The sequence below is a fragment of the Perognathus longimembris genome, chromosome 10, assembly GCF_023159225.1.
Source record: "Perognathus longimembris pacificus isolate PPM17 chromosome 10, ASM2315922v1, whole genome shotgun sequence".
Taxonomy (NCBI): Eukaryota; Metazoa; Chordata; class Mammalia; order Rodentia; family Heteromyidae; genus Perognathus; species Perognathus longimembris.
In genome coordinates this window covers 37247902-37259531 of record NC_063170.1, presented here as the reverse complement: position 1 = coordinate 37259531, position 11630 = coordinate 37247902, and the positions used below count along the sequence as shown (strand labels likewise).

Sequence of the window (11630 nt, the reverse complement as noted above, 5' to 3'; positions counted from 1 at the left end):
TGTGTGTGTGTGTGTGTGTGTGTGCGCGCGCGCGCGCGCGCGTGCACGCGCGCCAATCATGGGGTTTTAACTCAGGGCCTGGGCACTGCCCTGTCGGGAGCCCAGCTATCAGCTAAGCTCATCCTGACCTCTGGCTGTGCCGATGTCGCCAAGATGTCGGGAGCCAAACCTGCAGCTAGGTTCATTATCACCTCTGGCTGTGCTGTTACCGCCAGGATATGCTAAATGCAAAGATATTTGTCCACAGCCTCTGTCCGGAATTGCTTTGTCACCTTGTGTTTACTGTAATCAAAAGTTGCAAACTTCTAAGCCTCTTTGTGTTCTGGAATTTTAACAACCCTATGCTATTCCCTGGTTCCAAAACTGCATATTAGCTGGGAGTTGAAAATAAACTGTTGCTGCAGTCTTGAGTTTCAATCTCGAGATGCAGACCTCCCGTACCTCATCTTTGTCTCTTGTCTTTTTTCTCTTGTCTTGTATTTTTCCTTTTCCTTAATCCTCGCCGCCCTCAGTCAGGATTCCCGTTCACTGCCGGCTGGCTTGGCAGGCTGCCCTAAATCTTTCTTGCTACCACTTGAACCACAACTCTACTTCTGGCTTTTTAGTAATTAACTGGAGATACAAGTCTTGTAGACTTTCCTACCTAGGCTGGCTTTGAACCATGATGATCCTCAGGCCCAGCCTTCTTAGCAGCCAGGGCTACAGGGGTGAGCCATCAATACTTGGTGTAGTGCTACTTTTATAACACAATAAAGTGAACAAATATTAGGCAGGAACTCAATGCAGCTGTGCTCCTGGTGATTTCAGGGAAGCCAGCTCCCGTTAGAGCCTGAAAATCCAAGCTGTAAGACCCCAAAAAGATTGAGTTTGGAATACCTTTTTCCCACATGCTCTCAGAACACTGATGAGAGTTCCTGGAAAGATCAATCAGTTCTGGCTTAAAGGGAAGTCATATTTCTATCCTGGATGTGGGCCAACTCTACCCTATACTGTGTGCGTAGACTAAGATTTATGCAAATTGTAAGCTGTTTCCTATTTAGCTCTCTTCCCCAGGATAAGGAAGTCATCTACCACTTTATACAAAACATTTTCATCTGTTGAAGTTTATACCTTACTTTCTGCACATGCTTCCCCTATACAAGACCAATAAAAACCTTGATGAATGGAACCGTGGGATCTGAAGCGGGCAGGTTACAGTTCCCCTGGTACCCAAACCTCAATTCCATGGTCCCGTCTCCATTACTGCTTTGCTCCCAGTTGTGGTGGGTTTAGGGGCACGTGGTAGGCTGCAAACAAGCTCCTAAGTATGTGGACATACAAGACTAAAGGTAAGTCACTGAGTGTGGTCAGGAGCCAAGTCCTGGGTCAGGGAAGGAGAAAGGCTCAATGATAGCAGTGTGAGGAGCTGTGAGGGCCTACATAGGATCCTAGACCAGTAAGTTACTTCCAGAGGGCTGGGGCAGTATCCCCTTTACCATTCTCAAAGCAGGCAGCATCTGGCTATGGGGAAGAGCATCATAGACACAGAAGCAATTTCTTTTTTTTTTTTTTGCCAGTCCTGGGCCTTGGACTCAGGGCCTGAGCACTGTCCCTGGCTTTTTTTGCTCAAGGCTAGCACTCTGCCACTTGAGCCACAGTGCCACTTCTGGCCATTTTCTATATATGTGGTGCTGGGGAATCGAACCCAGGGCTTCATGTATACAAGGCAAGCACTCTTGCCACTAGACCATATTCCCAGCCCCACACAGAAGCAATTTCTATCGCTTCATGTAAAATCTTTCATCTTCCTTAGCATCACTATAGCCAAAAGCCTGTAAGCATGTGTTTACAGCTCACTCTTGGCTCTGGGAAGGACTGGGGTTACACAGGGGAACATATCTTCTAATTTTTCTGGGGAAAGCCTCCCAAAGGGGCCCAGTAAACAAACCCAAGTTCTATCCCCACAGTAGGTTTGCTCCCTTGGGTTAGAGTATTTGCCAAGCCTAAGCTACTTAAGGAGGCCAGCCTGGCTGGAAATGTGGGAAAGACTTGAGTAGCAAGCTCCCTTTGCCAAGGGAATAGGAGAGGTTTGTCAGCAGGCATCGTCCTTGAGCCAGGCCCTACCAGTATAGCCCCAGGAATCACTCATCAGCCTGTCTGTGGTCTTTCCATCCCAGCAGGCTAGGCCTCAAAAGTCTCCTGAACCTGACGGTTCCATGTTGATGGGTCTGAAGAGGGAAGAACAGAATGACACACAGCTGAGAAGCAGGTGTAGTGTTACTTCTATAACACAAAAAAGTGATCAAATATTAGGCAGGCAGATTCTAAGCATGGTAGAAAATGGGGCCCTCCCAGCTGTCTGGAAGAGATGGTATCTCAGGAAACTACCACCAGCCAGAGAGGATCCTGGACCTGGCCTTATCTTTACAGGGACCATAAACTACCCAGAAGTCAGTGGAGACAAGTGTACAGGAGGTATGGGCTTTGTGGGCCAAGGCCCCACAGGGTCTTAGATACTTGGAAGCATCTAATATAGCAGGGGAGAGGTAAGTCCAGGCCTCCACTGGCTTCATTCTGAGCAACACCACTGTGGCCTGCTTTTATGCAATATGCTACAACATAGTTCAACTCTAAGAAGACAATGAAGCTTGGAAAAGAGTAGTCTACAGTCACAGAGGTCAGTACCAGGTCTCCATGTCTAAGGCTCTTTCTAGTACGCACTGGGAGCAAGGCAGTAATGGAGACCAGACCATGGAATTGAAGTTTGGGTGCCAGGGCACCCTAAAAGCACCTACATTATCCTTTGTGACTTTTCAAAAGTCCAGATAGGGCACAGAATATCCTCTCAGCCCACCCTGTTCTTCCTTTCCCCTTCAGTTAGTGTTCACGACCAATGACTAATTGACACCTTTCCAATGCTGGGGCCACTTAGGCATCCTCTTTATTGGTGTTTCTTAGGCATTGGTGCAGAAGGGCTAGGGCTTTAGGGAGAGGTGGCAGTCCCAGAGATAGTAGGGATGAAGGGGTAATCTGGCATTAAAAAAAAGTGTCCGTGGGAAAGGCTCCTGTGTCGGGGTATGAAGGGTGGTGCAGGGCATGGTATGCACTTCTCAGCCAAAGACGCTCTTGGCAGGTCCAGCTTTGGGCTTCTCGAAAACTGTCTCAGTGCCTGTGCGGTTGCGGCTGAACACCGATGGGGCAGCTGAGCCAGCTTGCTCTGTGTGAGTAAGAGGTACAGAAGATGCTGTCAGGCCTGTCCTGTCCTGTCTTCTTTGGAGGTAAGGCCAAGTGCTTGGGCAGTCCCACCTATACTGTAGAGTCCAGGACTCTCAGAAAATAACCCTTGACATCTCTCCATCAACCACCACTGGCAGATTATCTGTGTCCCAAGCCCCATGTGGTGTGGAGGACACTTACCACATTCCTGTATGACTTGGTAGGTCTTGGACTTGATCTGCTGGTTCTTGGCCAGGTTCCCTCGGGCCCCCTTCAGGTCCTCCTCTTTCACAGGTGGACGTTTCTTCTTAATGGGGGTGTCTGAAACACCAGCCTTGGGGAAATCCAGAGCCTTATCTTACAACACAAGGCCTCAAGGTAGCCTTTTCTACCTTCATGCCTTAGCTGACATTCCTCTTCTTGGCTCGCTGAACTGGAAGCCAATTCTAGGCTTACTCCTCTTCCAGGCCCTCCTGATTACAACTCTGAGCCCCAGCCCTGCTATACATTTGCCCTTCTCCTAAAGACTGGGGCATGGCAGGGCAGTGAAAACTCTTTAGCCTCGGATAAGTTTAGAGTAGTTACAATGGGGAAAGGGACTGGTTTTGAGGCTGAGCTGCCCTAGGGATCTGGCGAGTTTCAAAATGTACTCACTGGGTACCTAGAGGTCCCTTAGGAATTGTTCCTCTTCTGAAAAAGTACTAGTATTTTTAGTGTCTGGGAGTGGAATGGACAGCTTAGATGCCCATGAAGTTAGTCCCAACTTGGCACTCACCCATAGAGCAGGCAGTGAAGATAACTCCTTGGCAGGCTGGTCTGTTGGTCCCTCCAGTGCTGGGATAGTACCAGAGCTTAGCCTATCCTTAACCCCAGGCACCGCCTGTGTGTCTGAGGTCTTATCCCTTTCTAAGCCCTGGGAGCAGGTGCAGGGATTCCCTACCTCAGCCTGGGCTGGGCTCCTTAGGCAACACTTCCCCATCCCCAGACACATCCTGCTGAGATTCAGGGTACAGAACTGTGTACCTAGAGGCACATTTGTATACAAATATACATTTGCACTGCACAGCCTCAGAGGTCACAGCAACATATATAAACAACCACACAATAAGTTATACAGATAGTCCCATCATACACAAAGGCACATGAAGCGTGGTATGAGTACCACACACATTAAACTTGACCCCTCTTAAGAAACCAGGAAATAACAAGGCTAAGTGGAACAGGGATTCATCAGGGTGACTGGGTGTCCAGGAGCTAAGTCTTCCAGGAGCTGCCTCCTGTTTATGTTTGGATCTTAGCCCAAGATGCCAGAGATGACAGAATCCAGGCTCCCACCCCAAATCTCTTGGCTCCAATCTGGCCTATGTTGGGCTCTCCTACCTGGGACATGGCGAGTGCTGAGCAAGAGCTGGCTTTCCACAGGCACCTCTCTGGAAGGCAGTAGCCGAGGGAAGAGATCTGTGTGGAGCTCAGCCCTCTGGAGTTTATATAGTCTGCTTGCCAGTCCTAGGAAGTCACTCCCCCTCCTCCAACAGGCTCCTTGATGATTCATGTCCCCGCAGTCTGTTGTCCACACAGTTTATTCTTGGAGATGATGGGGCAGCAGCCCTGGTGAAAGCAGACAGCTGAGGAGACCCTGCACCCTTGGAAACAGCTGTTCTATTTGGAGGTGGGAGGCTCTGGCACTCCTGGTAACTGGTTGTTTATGAATGTGGGTCCTGGAATGTGACAGTCTGAGCTGACAATCTTCATAGGCCCATCTGAATGAGGGGGGGGGAGGCGCTGTACCCGAGAGAAAGGCAGTTTTGAGGCAGTTGAATGCTCTTGTTTTTCTTTCTTTTCTACCCATTCTTCTGGATTCCAGTGGGAGAACTTTCCACCTAGGTTCAGTAACAGGGAAGAACTTCCTGTGTCTGTTAAATGGAAGCATTTCCTCATGGCAAGCTCCCTGGACTGTCACAGTAGACTCAGAGTCAGGTCACTACTGGGTCACAAGTGAAGAAACTGAGATTGAGGGCTGAGGGGGGAGCTGTTTATCCTTGTTTTTTTTTTTTTTTTTTTTTTTTCTTTGTCAGTCCTGGGGCTTGAGCTCAGGGCCTGGGCACTGTCCCTGAGCTTTTTTTTTTTTTTTTTTTTTAAATTTTTGCCAGTCCTGGGGCTTGAACTAAGGGTCTGAGCACTGTCTCTGGCTTCTTTTTGCTCAAGGCTAGCATTCTACCACTTGAGCCACAGCACCACTTCTTGCTTTTTCTATACATGGGGTGCTGAGGAATCGAACCCAGGGCTTCATGTATACGAGGCAAGCACTTTACTACTAGGCTATATTCCCAGCACCCCTGAGCTTCTTTTGCTCAAAGTTCTTGAGCATAGCCCACTTCCAGCTCTTTCTGTTTATGTGGTACTGAAGAGTCAAACCCAGGGCTTCATGCATGCTAGGCAAGCACACTACCACTAAGCCACATTCCAGCCACAGCCCAGGCCCTGTTCGCCATATTTTTGTTGATGCCTTTATGAAGCAAGGTCAGGGTAAGGGGCCCAGGAAGGACTGGGAGACCATGCTTGCTTGTAAGGGCCCTAAGGAAAACCTCTGCCTGAGATGGGTCATGGGGAATGAAGGTTCTGGAGCACAAGGGCAATTTAAATGCTGCTGCAGGCCAAGTGAAGCCACTCGAATACTGGTCTGTGGAGAGAAGAGGCCCAAGGGAACTCCTGGAGGGTTGCTTACCTGCCCTCTGCTGAGAGCTCCCAACATCCTTTTCTTTGCAGGGGAAATTACCATGTGCCACATGACAAGATCCTAATATATTGGGGGGGGGGGTAACTGGATGTGAATAGGAAGTCAGAGTTATCCCAGTCAGATCAGATATACCTCAACTCCTTCCCAATTTGTGATGGAAATTATTTTAATTCTTGTCAGTTCTAGGCAGATGGAACTCAGTCAAGCACTGATATCTGGTTATCCTAACTGCCACTCTGTGGCTGGCATAGCTCAAAGCTCATCCCAGTCCTCCTCTGGTCCTGCTCCCAGTGAGCTCTGCCAGGACTGGGTGGAGATAAGTGCTGATCTAGGAATGCCTAGGACTCAAAGGGTCCAGGAAGAGGTGGAGGGCAGGCCTTGGCTTGAGTGGGCTCTTCCCCTGTGCCAAGGGGGTTATTGCAAGTGGCCCCTGCAACGTCAGCACTACCTACTGCTGGCTCTGCTCACCTGTGTGAGCAATCTTGGGGACAAGATTGTGGATGTTCACTTCTTACCCTACTTCCCAACCCAACTCATTCCTCAGGAGGAAAATGGCTTAGTTTTTTCTTAGTAAGGAAATAGAAATGGCCAGAGTACATTTGGCTTCTTTCCTTGGCAGTTTGGCTTCACTGCCAACATGAGGCAATGCAAGGTTCATTCTCATTCTGCTTCCTGTTTTCTAACTCACTGGGCAATATTTTCCCTACTCCCTACTAACCTTTTCGACTCCAGAGAACACAAAACCAATGACCACAAAAGTGATGCTTTCTTTAAAAAAAAAAACTGTAGTAAGATGTGAAACTTTATTGTAAACCATTTTACAATGTAGGTACATCATCTTCCCTTTCATTTAAAAAAATGTGTTGCTGTGATGCATAACACTCCCACTGAAAAACATCTCCCGTTGGATCGCAGCTAAAGTGGGCATGGTTTTGTTCATTCAACTGATTTCTAATAAACTCCATGAAAAGAGAAATCAAATGTAAAATGACCAAATCAGCTAGTTAACCAACCGGCCAACCTTCCCGCCCACCCAGAACTCAAGGTGCTCAAATCAAGTCAGACCACAAGTTCCTCACTGAAAGCAAAGCCCATCAAGGACCACCAACATCTAACAGGGACCCATCAGGCCACTTATCTTGTCTTAGCTGGAAAAAAGAAAGCCAATGAACTGCAGTCTGGAGGAATGTCCTGAAGGAATCTTCAGATGGAGACCTGAGGCTCAGCCTACAGTATACTACTGAAGGAAAATTACAACTTGCATTTGAGACACTGAACATTTTCCCTGAAGAAAGAGGTATAAGAGGTGACATTAACTCTTAACACTTGTTGCCATGGAGGGCATGAGTTAAAAGGTTGAGGCAGGAGGCCACCAGTGTGCTTGGGGGATGGGGGCCCATGGGCCCTCACCTCACACATCTTCAGGCTACACAGATTGAGAAGTCACTGCCCCCTTGACATCATCAATGTCCTACTGAGAGTTGAAGGAAATGAAAACTACCATCTCTTCCAATCAAATGAAAGCTTATTTGAGTCATTAGCTTATTTCTATTGGTAATAAGAATAACCTTAATTTTCAAGTTTCTACTATGAGTGCCTTAGCCAAGGTCCAGATTTAGAAAAATCAAGTTGACTGCACATAATAGTACTCATTCTGTCATTTCTCAAGCATAGTGATGCTTGTCATTGGCCAGTGAAGGCTGTACCTCATAAGGCACTGTGGAGCAGGTGGTGAGGAAACTCATATCCCAAGGAGGGAAGACAATTCAGGAGAAAGCCCTGACCACAGCTCTCTGCTTCTACTCTCATGGGCCAGCAACCACCAGAGGCTCTCCTAGGGATGTGCATGTACATCCATCCATACAGAAGAAGGGTAAGGCAAAACACGTGATGGATGCCACGCTGCCCAAACCTGCAAACCGGGAGTTCCCTATGATCAGACATAGGTTAGAACTCCATTCTGTTGAGCCAAATACACTGCTGCAGGTCAGAGACTAAAGCCTTTTTATTGAAGATCCGGAAAACCCACAGGAGAATACCTGTGTTCACTGTCCTCCAAGCCACTGTTCAGCAGGAGTTGGGATGAGCCTGAAGATGAGGTCATCTGAGGCCTATCCAATCTGGAGTTGCCATGCTTCACTGTGTAGATCCCCTATCTCTATGCTTGGTTTAGAGACATGAAGAGCTCAAGACCACAAAGAAAGCTCTGACTCTGAGCTTCAGGAAGGTGGCAACAAAGGTGGCAGACACAGCTGTGTCACAGGTTGTCCAATCTATAATGGAGCAGGAAGGGAGAACAAGCAGTGCATCAGCAAAGCCACCAGGAACTGTCTCTCCAGGAATGCCAGTCCAGTCCTCTTCCCAACTACAACTTAGTAAGGTCCCACTAGAGATAGGGTGGGGAAAGACCACAACTATAGGATAACAGTAGGTAAAGAGAAGAAATGAGAACTGGAGTAATGCAGGCCCCAGACAGATGCCATCTCACTAGCTGCCAAGTGCCTCGTCTAACCACTTGGCTCACAAAGAAGCATATTCAGACCCATGCTTAAGTCCACACATTTCTACATAGGGTTAAAAAGAGGGGTCTTAGTGGAGTCATCTCTCTGTATACTTGTCTTACCTAAAGCCTGGTTCATCTCACTTCCAGCTAGCATTGTAGCATGGTGGTTTTCTGTTCCTAAATGTCCATGGCTGCTTCTTGGATTGACCAATCATTGGGCAGCTCCACCATGCTGCTTCTACAGCAGGGACAGTTGCAGGGTTGGCCTGTTCCACCCTGAAGCAAACTAAGAGTACCAGTGGCCATGCTGAGGAGTGGATGTCACCACTCAAGGGGCAGAGGGGGAGCACAGCACTTAATGCTGTGAATTTAGACAGCTAGCTCTCTTGCCTCTACAGGGCCTGCCCCAGCTACCTCACAGCTTTGGAGTGTGTGAAAACAATCTCATCTAGCCAAATGGATGCTCTTCAGATTGTTGTATGAGCAGGTAGATGGAAACAGGTGGCAGGTACAACAGAGACTGGCTCTGTAGCTGCCACCGTGGATGCAAAGAGGTTCAAACTATGAAGAGAGATAGGAAACAAGCACGGGCAGCCTAGTGGACATGATTCCTCTCTACACAAAGATCTAACTCTTGAACTCCTTTCTCAGTCACATGTAACCAAGGTCTATAATCTGCCAGCAGAAATGCCAGAACTCATGGTTCCTAGAAGAAACCTTCCTGATCCACACACACCGGGGCACCCAGATCACCTTCAGAAAAGCTGCCTCATGCTTGGGCTTCACCTTCACACATCACCAGCTTTCTATTTCCAGATAAAGGCTCTCTAGGACTAGGATAATTTATCTCATCTTATTAGCAGACATTACCCAATAACAGTGCCAACAAAAAACTTCTGACTTTTTCCTCCCTCCAGCTCATACCCCGTGAAAGGCAAACAAATCCATTTCTTTGGGGTTTAAAAAGTTTTTAAATACAATAGTATAAAAATATAACTTAAAAGTATAAAAGTCAAATAGCATACGGAAGACTTAAAAATCTGTTTTGCCCATTAGTGTGTAGGTACTTTGTAGGAAATAAACACATACTCAAAAATCCGTAACACTGTCATAGCTCATAAAACAGGCTTTAGAAATCAAGAGTTACAAAAGCCATTTTGAGTAAGAAAGCATTCTACTTCCAACTTGGTCAATGAGTAACTGTCAACCCCAAGCACATCATGTGTCCACACAGCCAGCAGCACGGTGTGAAGACCCACCAAGGTCTGTGTGTGCTGTGGTTCTTCCAACATGCCACCCAGTCAGACACAGGGTCCCTCACAATACTGTTCAGGACAACAACAAACAAACAAAGCTCTTAGCTTGCATATTTGGTCAGTGTTTGTAGTGCAACTGAGCAGGGACCCTCCAGCTGCCCATAGCACTCCCAGCTGCTGGTTCCTCTTCCCTCTTTTTAAGTCACAGTAGTCTGGGGTAGGCAGAGAGCAGGAGACAGCAAAAGGAGTGGAGGTAGAAGAGGAGAGGCAGAGAAAGGAAGGAAGGGATAAGCTGTGGGGTGACTGGTGACCATCTGCTGATCCAGCAGCCAGGCGGGCCCCAAACCTGTCACCCCCAGCAAGGGAATGTGTCATACAGGCAGCCCAAAGCGATGCTTCTTTTTCTTCACAGGCTTAAGTGGGGTTAGTCTGCGGAGGTCCTCTTCTGCATCTGACTCTTCCATTTCATCATCTGCCGAGATCAGGATCTGAGCAATAGAGAGAATCACACTTGAATCACTGTCAGCAGTGACTTATCCTCCTTAGACCCTGGGCCCCCTGAGAGGCTTCAAGTCTCACAGTCCTTTAGAAGAAGGTAACAGGGAGGCCCCTCACCTTATGCAATGAGACATGCTGATCTGCTGAAACCAGCACTGTCAACACCTGCAGGCTCTGCTAGTGCTCCTCAGTTTTCCATTCAACCTTTGGCTGGACCCAAACAAATCAGAGCTAACTTAGCAGGGTAAATACCCTTCATCTTGAGGCATGGGGTCCCAGGGCTTTAAATGCAGCAGAAACAAATTGAAAAGCCCCTTTCAAAAGGGAAAGAAATCAGGAGGGCACACATAGCACAATAGGATTTCAGAATGTCTGTCTCCAATTCTGCAACATCTGAAGGTGAAGATTGACATTTTCTTTTCTGAGGCCTTGGAACAACTCAGTTATGAAGCTGGGACATTCAGGACAAACATGCTCATTCCATGCCTACCTGATGGCTTCAGTCTTCGAGTACTACAGAAAGACTGGAACAGTTTACACTAGGTAGAGTGGCCCAAAGCCCACCTGTGCAGGGGACACAAACTCCGACTTCAGAACATGGGCAAGTAACTCACCACAACTCTCCTGGACTGATCTCTTAAGGGCTTTTTCCAACTGTGGGCTCCATACTGCCTAGACAAGTACATCCCAATTTCTTAGCCTGGACCACAGAGCACCTTGTCATCTAGCTCAGACTCCACTTAAATTTCATTTCTTGTCATCCATCCCAGACTCTGGAATGAACCTCCAAGGTATGGCTATTCCTACATTTTAGAAGTTTCCTGCTGGTGGAGCCAACAGATACCTTGCCTGCTGATGGTGGATAGGGCTTCCAGCACCTTAGTGCTTAAAGATCAACCATGAAGCCCAAGAAGGTCCTTGTAGCTTCCAAGAAACAAGACAGCTCCCCTCTTGCCATTCTCTACTGGCTGAGGATCTGGAGGCAAGCTGCCTACACTATGTGTTCCACGTTCCTCTTTGGCTCATTTCTTTTCCTTCCCTCTGGCTGGTGTTGTGATGCATTACTTAGGTGAACAAATGAAGCACAAGATGTATAGGGGCTGGTGATATGATAGACAGGCCCTGGAGAATTTGGGAAGCCCCTACCTCAGATTCAGACTCTTCATGGGATGCTGCCCTTCGGTAGCGGACCTTGCTCCCATTCCTTGAGTCCTGGTTGGCTCCCCTTTCTTCTAGTTTAGCTTTCGTCTTCCCCTTTCTCATGAGGAAATTGTCTACTACCCAAAACATCAGTGCCTGTAGGAAGAGAAAGTGCAGGTTATTCTGGTATAGTCCACTTGCAAAGCAAAGCAGAGTGACCCTTGTATGCACCTTTACCCAGATCTATTCCAGGTTATAAAATGTAAAACAAAGGAAAGAGAAATCTCATCCAGTCCCCTAC

At 47.7% G+C, this 11630-nt stretch overlaps 1 protein-coding gene across 1 annotated transcript in view; it reads right to left on the bottom strand.

Moving 5' to 3' along the window:
- Window positions 1-2895: 2895 nt before the first annotated feature.
- LOC125358595 (store-operated calcium entry regulator STIMATE) overlaps window positions 2896-11630 on the bottom strand; it is a 55058-nt gene continuing 46323 nt past the window's right edge. The window contains exons 7-10 of the mRNA XM_048355840.1: window positions 11336-11485; window positions 10069-10179; window positions 3397-3529; window positions 2896-3196 (exon numbers count right to left, since the gene is read on the bottom strand). Coding sequence (XP_048211797.1) covers window positions 3090-3196; window positions 3397-3529; window positions 10069-10179; window positions 11336-11485 — 501 coding nt within the window. The 3' untranslated portion in view covers window positions 2896-3089. The remainder of the gene's footprint in view (window positions 3197-3396; window positions 3530-10068; window positions 10180-11335; window positions 11486-11630) is intronic.